This window comes from Callospermophilus lateralis, unplaced genomic scaffold (genome assembly GCF_048772815.1).
Source record: "Callospermophilus lateralis isolate mCalLat2 unplaced genomic scaffold, mCalLat2.hap1 Scaffold_1712, whole genome shotgun sequence".
Taxonomy (NCBI): Eukaryota; Metazoa; Chordata; class Mammalia; order Rodentia; family Sciuridae; genus Callospermophilus; species Callospermophilus lateralis.
This window is the reverse complement of record NW_027512784.1, coordinates 267,079-282,273: the sequence shown is the minus strand read 5'-3', so window position 1 is coordinate 282,273 and position 15,195 is coordinate 267,079. Positions and strand designations below refer to the sequence as shown.

The window sequence follows — 15,195 nt, the reverse complement described above, 5'->3', positions numbered from 1 at the left end:
TTCCAGTATGAATTCCTTTATGTATTTGAAAGAAAGAGAATACAGTGAAGGTTTTCCCACATTTTTTGCATTCATAGGGCATCTCTCCAGTATGAATTTATGTGTGTATTCAAAGGTTAAACAAACTAGTGAAGGCTTTAAAACATTTTGTACATCCACAAGGTTTCTACTCAGTATTAGTTTGATTATGTGTTTGAAGATAAGAGAAGGCAGTGAAGGCTTTTCCACATTTTTTGCATTCATAGGGCTTCTCCCCAGTATGAGTTCTTTCATGTGAGTGAAGACTAGAGGACTGATTGAAGGCTTTGCCACACTGCTTACATTCATAGGGCTTCTCCCTAGTATGAATTTGTTTTATATTTTTGAAGGTAAGCTAATACAGTGAAGGCTTTTCCACATTCTTTGCATTTACAGGGCTTCTCTCCATTATGAGTTTGTTCATGTGAGCAAAGAGTAGAGGAATGAGTGAAGGCTTTGCCACATTGTTGACATTCATAGGGCTTCTCTCCAGTATGAGTTTGTTCATGTGAGTGAAGGCTAGAGGCCTGAGTGAAGGCTTTGCCACACTGTTTACATTCATATGGCTTCTCTGCAAGATGAGTTTGTTCATGAACCTGAAGTTCAGAGGAACAAGTGAAGACTTTACCACATTGTTTCATTCATAGGGCTTCTCTCCAGCATGAGTTCGTTCATGTGAGTGAAGGTAAGATGACCGAGTAAAGGCTTTACCACACTGTTGACATTCATAGGGCCTCTCTCCAGTATGAATTCGTTCATGTGAGCGAAGGCTAGAGGAATAATTGAAGGCTTTGCCACACTGCTTACATTCATAGGGCTTCTCTCCATCATGAATTCTTTCATGTGAGTGAAGGCTAGAGGAATAAATGAAGCCTTTGCCACACCGCTTACATTCATAAGCCTTCTCTCCATTATGAGCTCTTTCGTGTAAGTGAAAGCTAGAGGAATGTCTGAAGGCTTTGCCACATTGCTTACATTCATAGGGCTTCTCTCCATTATGAGCTCTTTCATGTAAGCGAAAGCTAGAGGAATGTCTGAAGGCTTTGCCACATTGCTTACATTCATAGGGCTTCTCTCCAGTATGAATTCGTTCATGTGAATGAAGGTAAGATAACCGAGTGAAGGCTTTACCACATTGTTGACATTCATAGGGCTTTGTATGAGTTCGTTCATGTGAATGAAGGCTAGAGGAATCAATGAAGGCTTTGCCACACTGCTCACATTCATAGGGCTTCTCTCCACTATGGGCTCTTTCATGTGAGTAAAAGGTAGAGAAATGAGTGAAGGTTTTGCCACACTGCTTACATTCATAGGGCTTTTCTCCAGTATGAGTTCGTTCATGTGCATGAAGATAAGATAACCGAGTAAAGGCTTTACCACATTGTTGACATTCATAGGGCTTCTCTCCAGTATGAGTTCTTTCATGTGAGCGAAGGGCAGAGGATCGAATGAAGGCTTTGCCACACTGCTTACATTCATAGGGCTTCTCTCCTGTATGAATTCGTTTATGTATTTGATGGGCAGTGGAAGAAATAAAGGCTTTCCCACATTGTTTACACTCATAAGGCTTCTCTCCAGTATGAGTTCTTCCATGTATTTGAAGGTTACCAGATGTAGCGAAGGCTTTCCCACACTGTTTACATTCATAGGGCTTCTCTCCAGTATGAGTTTTTTCATGTGAGTGAAGGCGAGAAATCCGAGCATAAGCCTTGCCACACTGCTTACATTCATACGGCTTTTCTCCTGTGTGAGTTCGTTCATGTATTTGAAGTTCAGAGTAACATGTGCAGACTTTACCACATTCTTTACATTCATAGCACTTTTCCCCAGTGTGAATTCTTTCATGCTTACGAAGTTTACTGGATGAAGGAAAGGCTTTACCACACTGTTTACATTCATAGGGCTTCTCTCCAGTATGAGTTCGTTTATGTATTCGAAGGTAGGAGAATTTAATGAAGGCTTTACCACATTCTTTACATTCATGGAGCTTCTTACTTGTATGATTTCGTTTATGTTTTTGAAGAGAATATGAATGAGTGAAGGCTTTCCCACACTGCTTACATCTGTAAGTCGTCTCTCCAGGAGGAGTTTGTTCATGCATTTGAAGGTTATTTGAAATAGTAATGGCGCCTCCACAATGCTTACATCCAGGTGGCTGCTCTCCAGTATGAGATGGTTGATATTTTTGAAAACACCTGGAACAACTGAACTCTCTTCCACATGTCAGACCTCCATTAGGTCCATTTACAGTGTGCTCTGACATCTGGCATTGAACACTTGTGAGAGAAATGGAGGATTTTCTCTTCTCTTTACATTCATATAGCTTTCCGCCACACTCCTCCTTCTCATATGGTTGGTTTGCAGAGTGAGATATGATGGGCCTATTAAGGAAAACATGACATGTGAAGACCTGTCCACACATATTGCTTTCACATGAACTGACTAGCAGGAATGTTTTTTTAAGACTAAGATATGGAATCTCCCTGAGATTTTTCCACACTGGGTACCTTTTCAAAGTTTTCCAGAGCCTACCATATGACTTCTGTAAAAACATAATAATAATAATTACAAGTACAATTTATGGTTGAATCATTAATACTTTTACATTTATTAATAGGCTTTGGACTTATACTATTACCAATATCATGGAAAGCACTGGTTTTTTGTCATATCTATACTATATGCTCTTTGAAAATCAATATAACAATTACTTTGTAAACTGCTTCTCCACAGCTGCTACTAAAGCAGTGCTATCATAAATGAAGCTTGTTAACACTGTCAAAAATTCAATAGTTTTTGAAAACAGTAAACAACTATCTTACGTTAAAGTCCATATTTGGTGAAAAAAGAATAAGTATAATTCATCTCATGCTTGTTTCTGTTGCTTATTTGTGGAACTATAGGATGTGCTAGAATTCCCTCAAGGCACTCGGTTTCCTCATATGAGTACAAATTACCTTACATCTCTCTTGGTATTTGTGTTCTGATATTCCATGTTCTGGTCCTCCCATGTGTCTCCTGAAATGTAGTCCCAGAAAAGTCATTATGCATCATCATGATTTCAGAATGCATTATGGGATTTACAATTTGGACAACTATACTGCACCCTTTAAAAAAATGGTAAAGGCGGGGAGGAGACAGGATTATGGTATTTATGTTGCAGAGTGCAATGACATTAGGCCCAAATTATTCCCTAAAGTACTCCCTTTCTCACACTCCAAATTCATGAGGGGGAAAAAAAAAAACCTCCCAGGTGCTTTGTCTATGATTATGTAATGAAACGTCATCCTTACCTATAGAAGCCAGGTTTCTAAGGACTTCCCGCATCACATCTATGTAGAGATTCTTCTGGGAAGGTTCCAGCAAAGCCCACTCTTCCTGGGTGAAGTTCACAGCCACATCCTCAAAGGCCACTGAGGTCTAAAATGTCCCACAAAAGTATAGGGTATACCAGGAGAGATTGACAACATGTGAGTTCTATTCTCTACATGTGAGAATAGATGATTCTACATGATTCTGTGATCTCCAAATATTCAGTGTCTGATTTGGTTGTTAAACTTGTACTCTGTCTGCACTCACTTCCCCAAATGGACATTCCAATATAAGAAAGAATTATCAGGAAAGCATCAGAAGAGAAAAAAAAAATACCCTTCTCAATTTTAATCAAGAAAGTAAGGTATGCTCTCAGGTCACCCCTAAGATCTTCTCAGGGTTAATGACTAATACATGGAATGATGAAGCCCTACGACTTCATGTGCAGAGGAGAGCTAATATTAGTCTTTTTGTCAACACCTATCCTGAGAAATACCTATTGACAAAGTTGTAGTTTAGCTGGTAGAACGTAGTAAAGATTTGGATAGGATCTCACCAAACTAAGCATTTACACTGAGTCACAGTGCTTGACTGTGTAGGTAAGCAGCACAGGATGTGCTGAATGATAATGTTTATTTCAGAAATCATGTTATTTTGTCCCACTCATATAATAGAACTTCCAGGATCAAAAAATCCCAACACCTCAAAAGAAAAAAAAAGAACAAGAATTTTAGAAAACATCTGCATATCATGCATCTGGAGAAGTGTTGATACCTAGAAAGAATGAAGCAGCAGCAGCTGACAAAAAGCAAACCCAATTTTGTGACATTAACACGCACAGACCTGGAAATGAATAAAACACCCTAAAAAGTCATGGGGATCTACAAAACCTGAGGCTATACTGAAGAACAAAACCAGGTCTCCATGCTCTCACCATTTCTAGAAAACACACCAAGAGGGGGGCTACTAGGGAAGACAGGAACAAAATCACACCATTACAGACATCAGGGCTGACTCTCACAGCAGCAGACACTGAGGCAAAATCAAGAACTCCACCACAATGATAGAGGTAGGAACAGGTAACACATTTGCCTTGTATTACTGGCTTCCTGCTCTCTACAGTCTCTACTACAAGTGAACAGGACATGTGACAGGGTTTCTTCATTGCTGAACCTACCAGAAAGCCTGTGACATGTGGGAAGATCAATACCTGAGAAGTCCTAGGGCTTTAACACACAGAGGCCTCACACAAACCTCCTCACAGGCCCACAGCCACTCAACTGTCACAGGCTGAAATGATCAACCCTATCTCATGTGTCAGAGCGGTGGCTCCTGGACCTCAAGCCATTTCGCAAAGTTGAGGTAACCCAAATGAGTTCACAACGTAGGTCCACACAAAATCCTGCCCTGCAAAGTTCAGAGCACCAGCACTCATAATTTTCAAAGCCTGGAAGTACCCAAGAGGAAGATGTGTTCCCAAGGTCAGGGGTGAAAATATTAGTAAACAAAACTCAATAAAAATCAATTAATAATCAAAAATCAGCTTTGCTCTTATAAAATTCTGAAATGCAATTCTTAAAAATTCATTTATAATGACACTCCAAGAATAAATATAGAAGAATAAATAATATAATAATAATATATGCTACATACATAGACAATAGAAACTATAAAACTTATTTTCTAAACTGTAACACTTCTTGGAAGAAGCTCAAGATCCAAATAAATGAGAAACTATTTCATGCTCATGGAAAAAGGTTTAACATTATTAAGGTGGTAATAATCCCAAAGAATCTATATATATTATATTTATAATATATATATATATATATATTATATTTAAACCCATCAGAATCCCGGGTGATGATTCCTTTTTAGAAATGCAAAACATCATTCAACATTACAAGGGACCCAAAATACCACAGAACTTTGAAAAAGAGCATTTTGACTACCAATGAAATTAGTACAAAACTTGCTTCAAGTCAACAGTCACCAAAGGTGGCACTAATGGTACCTTTAACACCACGTAGATGAGAAATGACAACACCTCCAGGGAGCAGATGGTCAGCCAAATAGCAGTGGAGCTGCTCCACACATAAACACAGAAAAAGAAGTAGAACAAATGTGACCCTGGAATAGCCTCAAATTTCACATAACTTCATGATGCACCTCAGTCCCAAACCCTGGGACTCAGCACCATCCTGCAGGGAGCAGCCTGAGCGCCCTGTGCAACATCAACACGCTTCAGTGATAAAGTCACAGGACAGTTCCCCGTATCCAAGGCCAGCCCAGGGCGTCACCAAGAGAAAAAAGAATAAAGAAAATGAGGTACACATACACAATGGGATTTTGCTCAGTCATAAAGAATGAAAGTATGTCATCAGGATGAAAATGGGTAGAACTGGAAGACAACATGCTAAGTGAAATAAGTGAGAGCCAGACCTCAGATGCTGAATGTTTTCTTTCCCATATGTGGAAGCTAGAGGAAAATCAGGACAAAAAGTGGGGTAGGCAGGATCCCGTGAAAACAGAACAGAGATCAGTACAGAAGAGGACGGAGATTGAGAATTAGGGAGGAAGGAAAAGAAAAGAGAGAACACTGGAGTGAAGTTGGACAAATTATGCTATGTGCATAGATGACATATCATAATGAATTTCACCATTATGTTTATCTATAAAGCATTAATTAAAAAAGAAAACTGTAGATAAACAGAAGGAAGTCTAGTAGAATAGCAGTAAGGAAACAGAAAGAGAATAAGAGAGAGAAAAGGGAGTTACTGGGGACTGAAGTAGAGTAACTTACACCCTATGCTTGCATACTATATAAAAAATAAAAACCCAACATTAGCCAGGCAAGGAGGTACACACCTGTAAGACTAGCAACCCGTGAGCCGGAGGCAGGGGATGCAAGTTTGAGGCCAGCTTCAGCAATGTAGCAAGGCCCTAAACAAGTTAGTGAGACAGTCTAAAAATAAATAAATAAAAAGAGCTGGGGATGTAGCTCAGCGGTAAAGTGCCACTGAGTTCAATTCCTGACAGCAAAAAGATACATAAATAAAACAAACTCTAATATTATGTATAACTAATATAGTAATACAAATGGAAAGAAAAAAAGGGGGGTGCAATTTGAGAAAATCTGGGAAGCACTGCCCTGGGTTTTATACTCAACACCACAAATGAAATAAACAAACAAGAAACATAGCCTATTTTTTTTTTTCTTAAAGCCCTAAAACATTTCCAAAATAACAATGATCAAATAGAAAAGATTAAAAAAAAAACCAAAAAAACAAAAAACAACTTTTTTTCACCTTGCTCACCTCTGAATAAATATATTTCACATTTAAGGAAACCCAGGCCTGCAATAAGTGAGCAGAACATTTTAAAGTGATAAACACAGAAAGGGCTGAAGCTAAGGGAGCAGATGTGTAAGGATCAAGGGGCTGGTAAGGTCCCTGACAGCCGGACATCATCCCCCCTGGTCCTGTTCAAAGAAACACTCCATGATCACCCTCCCAGGAGACCTGGACCATGACTCCAGTCTAGGAGGCTTTCAGGTTTGCACAGCACTGCACTGGGGTGGGTGGTCCTTATGCTCTGGGAGAGTTTTCCTCCTACACAACTGTGAGAGAATGCAAGGGCAAGAATCACTGCTGACCTGGCCCCTCAGCACCAGCATCCACAGGCTCACTGTCCACCTGTCTCCAAGGAATGGGAACAGGGCTTGGGGGAGACAATGTCCCAAGGAGGTAGCTCTCTAGATGAGGCCTGTTCCAGGACATTCCTGAGCCCCAGGGCCTCCAGCTGCTCCCCTCACAAGCTGAATGACACACCTCATAATGTCCTCTAGAAGGAGGTGACCAAGGGTCTAAAATTGCCTGCTTCCTGTAGGACACAGGGCAGCCTAAAGGACTTGAGGCAGCCCCAAGCAGGGCAATACAGTGGCTGAAAACATGGGAACCTGTGAGGGGTCCAAAAGAAACCTCTCCACAATTTGATAAAGTATCAATTCCTAGGGAAGGAAAAAAAAAAAAAAAAGAGAGAGAGAGAGAGAGATACAGTGAAGTTCCAGGTGACTGTTCTCTCCTTTCATCATATGGGAAATTCACAAAAAAAAAAAAAAAAAAAAAAAAATGAAAATGCTGTGAACTTGGAAGGGGAGTCAGATCTGTAAATATGAGAAAAGGACAGGAATATTAAGAATGTACCAAAAGCCCTGGTAGGGCATAGGAGGGGAAAAGGAGCGTGACTCCTTGAGAAGAAGAAATACAGACCCCTCAGACCAGCATCTTCTACCCAGGAGCCCCACACCTAAGGCAGGATCCCCTGAGACCCACTGCCATCACTTCACACTGAGAACCTAGGGCTGGGGTCCAGCTGGGCAGAGAGGGTTCTGCCAAAGTGGCTACAGACCAGGCAGCACACTGGGAACCCACCTGCACCAGCCCACACCATGACCATCAAGGGCTGAGCTAAAGCAGCATATGACTCAGGTACTCTTGGGTGACTATAGAGCTGACAGTGGGAGGCCAGAGGCCAGCCACAGCTGGTTCATCACTTGTAACAAGCATACCTCCCACCTGACCAGACCTGCCCCACATACTCACCATTTTCCGCCTTCTGGGGAGACCTGACATCCTTTCTGTGGACCTCATAGCACCTGCAGGTCACAGGGAGACAAATGTGAGCCAGAGCCACTTGGGCCTCACACAGCAGAGGAGACACAGTCCTGGAGATGGATTCTGAGCTCCACAGGGTGAGAGATACTGGCCTCTGAGGCTGTGGAAGACCACCCCCTCCTACCAGCTGCCTGCTGACTGCCAGGGCTCCACAAGACCCCTCTCTCACCCCAAATATGCACACTCTGGGGCCCTGACTGACAGGAGATGCATCACGCTCCTGAATACATAGGCCAGGAAGACAAGGTATTGGCAAAAGCCCTTTTCAGGCAGAACTTCCTCCCTGTAAGGGGACCTGCCCCAGCAGGGGGACATTTCCATTTATGCAGAGCTGAGCCTGGCTTTCCAAAGCAGGCCCTGTAGGCTAGGAAGTTCTTCTGGGCACAGAGTCCCAGGCATATGTGAGGAATTACAGCCTTGGTTCCAAGGCAGCCTGACCTGACCTCAGAGAAGGTGTGTGCCACCTGGTCAAGCCTGACTAGGAAGGAGGAAGCCAGGTGTAAATCACTTGGGAAGAGGCCAGGGCTTCATGGGCAAGGCCTGCTCATACTTTTACTCTGTCAACTAATTTTCAGACAGAAAAATATAAAGACAATCAGGAAGTACAAGTATTAAGTGCATGAAAAACTAATTACATGACAATAATAAAAAAAAAAAAAAGAAAAAGAAAAAGAAAGAAAAAACACAGTGAAAGCAAAAGAAAACACTTGAGCCAGCTCAGGTGAGGAGCCTGCCTCACTCACAGTTCAGAATGAATACCCACACACAGTGGGGTAAACACATTCCCATGTTGGCAGCCACACTCTGACTGCTGAAATTTGGCCCAAGGGGACTCATTCCCTGTGTCCAGGAGGGGACACCTAAGGATTTATCTCTTAAAATGCACCCTGCCCCCTGTCCTGTAGGTTTTCTTTTTAAGATAAATTCAAAAGAAGAGAGTGATACACTCACATTTATTATAAAGGGGTTTCTTCCATCAAACTGCAATAGGGTGCAAGAAGGCTACCCTACCTCAGGGCAGATGTCTGCAGTCTTTACAAGAAAAAAAGAATTCAAGTGCAGAGAATAATAAAAGTAAAAGATATAACATCAAAAGTAAATTCAAAATGAGAAAATGACTGAAAACCATTTCAAAGAACATGGATATAAACTGAAATTTGCTCATGCTAATGGTATTCAGTGAAAAGCAATATATAGTCACATAGAAGTATAAAAGGATAGACAGGTAAGAGGGTAAACACACAAGGATGAACAGTGAGAGAGCTGCTCCACATACTACAGTGCAGTTTATCCATAATCAATAATCTGAGAATTTCCCTATGTGTACAAAATTATAAAGGGTACACACTTGGGGACCAAATTTAAAAAATACAATGAAATTGTCAAAAACATAAAAATGAAACTGGAAACAAGTGAGGTTCCTGAAGCAGGAACAGGGAAGGAAACTGGGAGACCCAAAGACTCAGACAGCACAGGAGTCTAACCAACTGAGGCAGAGAAACTACACATTGCACATTATAGAACTCCAGTGATAGAGCACTAATGGTAACATTAAAGTACTGAAAACTCAATAAGACAGAACTAAGAAAAATTCTGCTTCCTCACAGCTGGTTAAACTAGAAGGAAAGACAGAATTAGCACTGCACTCACCTCCAGGCAGAGGTGGGAGAGAGCAGGGAGAGAGGCAGCCTGCCCAGGGCCAACCCATCCCTATTTGGACAGGAATATATGGGTGAATTGATTCATATCAAATTGAGCATTAAAAAATTGTTTCAAAAACTCTGTTCTTTGTTACATCAAATTACTGTATCCAAATAAATGTTAATCCATAATATAAAAATCTCCCATTAAAGAAGGAATGAAATTCTTGGGCGGGTGAGGTGATACATGCCTGTTATCCCACTGGCTTGTGATCGGGAGGCAGAAGGATCATGAGATCAAAGCCAGGCTCACAACAGGGAGGCATAAGCAATGCTGTGAGACAATGGCTATTTAAAAAAGAAAAAAAAAAATTACACAAAAAGGGCCAGGATGAGGCTCATTGGTTGAGTGCCCCTGAGTTCAATCCCCACTATCAAAGGAAAAAAAGAAAGAAAAATGAACTTGCTACATTCTTGGGACAAACTAGAATTGTACGGCAGCAAGACTTGATAAAGGAAGCAACAGAAACCAGCTCAGGGAAGCACCCTCTGATCCACAGTTCACCAGGAATCTCCGCTTGGGGACCACTCTCACAGAGGATGCAGCTCATGTGGCTTCTCCTAGGGAATGAGGAAAACATGAGCAGCTGGGACATTTGGTTCTGGAAGGTCACTGTGCTCTCCTCTCCACAGAGTGGAATGTTCCCTCCTGCAGGACCTCAGTTGTCACTGGCACCCAAGCACCCACCAGGAGGCACATGAAGGTCCTGGCCTGTGAGGCCTCTTTCCTGAAACCACTTCTGACACCACAATGTGAGTTTGATGAACACCAATCTGTTCTCCAAAATCACAAGTCACTCAAAAGTTCAATTCTGACACCACCAGTCAGCACAAACCCTAGTTCAGGGTCAGCTCAACACTGCCCCACTGTAGATGCCAGCTGCAGGGCAGGAGGGCCAGTCCTGCTGAGAGCAAAGAACTACAAACTGGGGACTCCTATCACCCCTCCTTAACTTCACTGATTTGATTTTAGCAAAGCATATCACTTAGGTTCAGTTTAAAGGACTCAACTTAGGATTGGCCAAAATAAAAAGATATGTAAGAAAAAGAAAGTGTCGAAGAGAATTCTGCAAAATATCTTTGATTTAATAACCCCAACTCTGCATTCTGCTAGAGCAGTTACTGCACAGAAACCCCTTCCCATTATGACTCAAAAGATGTTCCCTTTTTAACCCACGGCACATACACACTGATCCTGAAAATCCCTCCCCTCTTTTTTTCCCCTCATAAGTGATGAGGGAACCAATTTTGTTTTCAGGGATCAGAAAAATACTTGTTAAGCAAAACTGACTCAAATTTCTCTCCTTGAACCAGGACCCTGAACTCCGACCCACTGACAGCAAGAGCCAATATATACCCTTCTTCCTGAGAACAGGATGACTTCTGGTGAAACATTCTGGTGAAACATACCCCTGAGAACAGGATGACTTCTGGTGAAACATTCTCTGACCTGGGATCTGACTCTCCCCTGTCCCTGCACCCTCCCCTCCAAAATACAAGAGCTCATGATTCAGTGAATCTTTATAATGAACCAATTAGTCTGCCACATGTATTGGGGAAACATACTCACTTTCTGCAACCACAATGGAACAAAACCTTTCCTATTTCTTTTCCCAGGTAGCATTTCCAAAGCCAAGTTGTAGAATTCTATTTTAAACCCCTCTCCCACCCCTGCTCCCCCCAGAAGAACACATCTGAAAGGAGAAAAAGGTACATAAGAATTTTTAACTAGACAGGTGCAGTAGTGCAGGCCTACAATCCCAGTGACTACAGAGGATGACACAGAACAAACACCAGTTCAAAACCAGCCTCAGCAAGTTAGCAAAGCCCTCACTAAGTTAGTGAGGTTGAATTTTTGTAATGAAGAAACACACTTCTGGACTGGGGATCTATCTCATTTGATAGAGTGCCTTCCTTGAATGCTCAAACCCATGGATTCAATCCCCAGCGCACACATACATACATACACACACACACACACACAAAAAAAAAAAAAAAAGAAGAAGAGGAGGAGGAGGAGGAGGAGGGCTGGGGTTGTGGCTCAGTGATAGAGCATTCAACTAGCATGTTCAAGGCCCTGGGTTCGATCCTCAGCACCACATATAAATAAATGCAATAAAGGTATTGTGTCCAACTACAACTGAAAAACAAATATTAAAAGAAAAAAAAAAAGAAGAAACCAAGTTCTCTACCACACTGTCTTCTGTGAATACATTCATATCTGCAGCCACACTGAAACAGGTTTTCCCTTTTTCTATTTCCAGGTAGCATTCCCAAAGCAAAGGCCTGGAATTATATTTTAAATTAGCAACACCCCCCACCCTGCAAAAAAGGCATCTGAGAGACTCAGTAAACTCACTCTGGGGAACAAAACCAGTACATAAGAATTTTTAACTATGGAAATATAAGACCAAGTATTTCTTTTCTGTTTCTAGCCTTCTTTCTCTACTGAATTATATCTCTATCTTACTCTTTAGGAATATTTTCTGATCAGCTCTACTAATAAACTACATTATACAATTAATAAAAAAACTGACACTAAAATACCTGAGCCAGTCTTTCCAAGACAACAAATCCAGGCAGCTGCAGAACCACTGGACACTGATCTGTCAGACTCCAGCTTCAGGTCAGGCCATCTGTCACCAGGCACAACTTCCCACCCGCCTCCTGCTGCTGAAGAGCTTTGTAGGGTTTTGCTCCACCTTGCTAGGGTTAGTTTCCCCTGCTCTTTAGGATAACTGTTCTTCCTTCAAAGCTCTGAATGCATCCTGAGGGCAGGAACCATGTGTGTCATGTTCCCTCAACACCAGCATCTCACTGCCTGACCTGAGTATCTCCAGCTGCTCCGCTGAGAGGCTGCTTCCTATACCTCAGGCTGTCCTCTAGGAGGAGCTGATGCAGAGCTTGAAATTACCTACACCCTTCAGGGCGCAGCACACCTGTGGGCACCCTGCTGCAGCCCCAGGAAAGGACAGATCGGCTGAGGACACAGGACCCTGTGTGGTATTGAAAAAATACGTCTGCCCAAAGACTCTGCATAGGTGTCTGTTCCTGGGCATGATGAAGAGATGCATCAGGACCATATGAGGACTTTCTAGGTAATTCCTCTCTGCTTTCCACTCCTGAGAAAACTTTGCCCACATTAAAAAAATAATAATAAAATAAAATAAAACGTTTTTTAGAAGTGCTATTAATGAATAGATGAAACTATCAAAATTAAAACACCATCTGGTTAGGTGTGGTGGCCCATGCATGCAACTCCAGTGCCTCCGGAGGTGGAGGTAGGAGGATCCTAAGTTCAAAGCCAGCCTCAGCAACCGCAGGGCACTAAGTAACTCAATGAGATCCTGTATCTAAATAAAATACAAAATAGAGCTGGGGTCTGTAGGGGTCTGCTACCAGCCCTAGGAGCAGCAAAGTCCCAATGGGAAATGGATTTCACACCCAGCTTCCTGCACATTTAGGAGTATGTGCTGTCGGGTGCACAGGTTAATTCTGTGGAGAAAACAAGGACAGACGGGGACCCCAAGGGCCAACTGTCACTGACAGAACACACCTGAGTCTGGATTCCAAGAACAAACCGGAGTCCGGATTCCATGTCACCCTCCCCTGCTCACCGCACACTCTGGGAGCGTCAGGCTGCATGAGCTGCCTAGATAATGACCGAGAGGTCGCTAATAGGGAGCGGAAGAGGACAGGGACCTGCTGCCCTGCCCAGCCCAGCCCAGAGACAGACACCCAGGATGACTAGCCAGAGAAGACTCGGTCACCCTCTGCAGCTGAACTCGGGGACCTGCCACCCAGCCCACCCCGCGGGATCAGGGGGATAAGGTCCAAGGTCACCCGCCAGCAGGGACTCGTAACACTATGCAGCCGACTTCGTGGACCCGCCACCAAGCATTCCCCACCCCGCGGGATAAGGGGCAGGGTCCAGGCCACCCGCATTGGGGACTCCGCCCCACGCTCCGCAGCTCACAGGGACTCGCGTGGCCAAGGCAGGTGCTCACCGGGTCCGGCCAGTACTAGCCGCACATTCATCGTTTTGGGGGGCTCCAGTGACGCGCCGTACTTCCTAGGGACGTCGGGTATCCGAGCTCGGTGGGGCCCCAGGATATGCAGAGTCCCTGGGGATCCAGCGAAGTGGCAAAAGCGGAATAGAGGAAGGAGCGAGTTTGTGAGAGCCCGCCCTTCCCCTCCGTCTGCGCACCTGATTGGACAGTTCCTCCCCAGCGCCTAATTGTCCGCCTCACAGTCTTGAGTGACAGCTATTCTAACCAGTCGGTGGCTGAAACACGCCAGAGTGACAGGCTCTTGGCCCAGCCCTTTTCAGGCAGGGCTTCCTTGGCGAGAGGGTACCTGAGCCTGGCGGGAAACGTTTGTATTCATACTGTTGAGGAAGGCAACATCTAAAGAGGACCAGCGAATGTCAGCCGTATGTACAAATAACTGTGCTGTTCAAGATTGGGAGTAACTTGAGAATTTTATTACGATTTCAAATTGCATGACCTTCCTCACCTGTGTTCGTTTAGATGGCTCAGGCCCAGCTATGCAAAGGAAGACCCTGTTTAATTGAAATAAAATGTGTCATGTAATTTTAAATTTTCGGAAAGTCACCTAAAAAACGATAAAGAAACAGGTAAAATAGCTCAGGCATACCTCAGTGGTAGAGTGATTGTCTAGCAAAAAAAAAAAAAAAAAAAAAAAAAAAACCCTCAAAACAAGAGAGTCAGTTACAGGTGAAATTGGTTGTGAGTTCTTTAATGTAATATACATAAAATATCATTGTTTTTCTATGCAACCGATGCAGTGAGGTATTACTGTATGTGCATGGCCCACAATCAAGCAAACCTCAGGTCACCAACTTTCCTTTATTCTTCAGGGAAGTCAATCCATCAGGCATAGGAGGGTTCATTTTCTGGGTATGGAAATATATTACCCCCCACCCCACCATGATACAGGAGTTTGGAGACTGTAGACATGCAGTTTGGATGGTCAGGAACCTAGTACTGCAAGTTAAAATTTTAACTCAGGAAGGCAGCTGTAAAAAGTTTTAAACTTATTGTCACTGGGAAAAGCTCACAACTAGGTGTTCCCTGCTTATCTCTGGGACCCATTGTTACCTAGAGCCTCACTATTTGCTTTTCTCCTTCCAGGAATCATCTGCTATGGGAAAGGGTAAAAAATTCAGGACCCAGCCTTTCAGTGTTTGCCTCCCTCCTTCAGGACTCACTGTGGTTGTGAGAAACTGATATGACTCCATTTTTTGAGAAACCAGCTTCTACCTCAAGGCCTGTCCAGAGGGAGGGGGCATGACCTTTTTCCTTGGAATAACCCATAGAGCCTCCTGGGCACATACCCACCCTGCTGAGTTGTTCGTAAATAAGAGGAGAGATCTGTAGCACTACGTGTCCCTGACTCAGTTATGCTAGGTAACGACCCATAGCAACCCCCTAGCAACCACCAATCAGCATGAGACAGGAAAAATACCT

The 15,195-nt window shown here is 43.1% G+C and overlaps 1 protein-coding gene across 1 annotated transcript; it reads right to left on the bottom strand.

Annotated features, from left to right (window-relative positions):
- Positions 1–231: 231 nt before the first annotated feature.
- On the bottom strand, positions 232–13,820 carry LOC143385747 (uncharacterized). Its single transcript, XM_076841285.2, is given in 6 exon segments — positions 232–658; positions 661–2,399; positions 2,976–3,036; positions 3,312–3,438; positions 7,935–7,987; positions 13,714–13,820. Coding segments are annotated over 6 exon segments (2,331 nt in total). The 5' UTR covers positions 13,745–13,820; the 3' UTR covers positions 232–338.
- Positions 13,821–15,195: the final 1,375 nt, after the last annotated feature.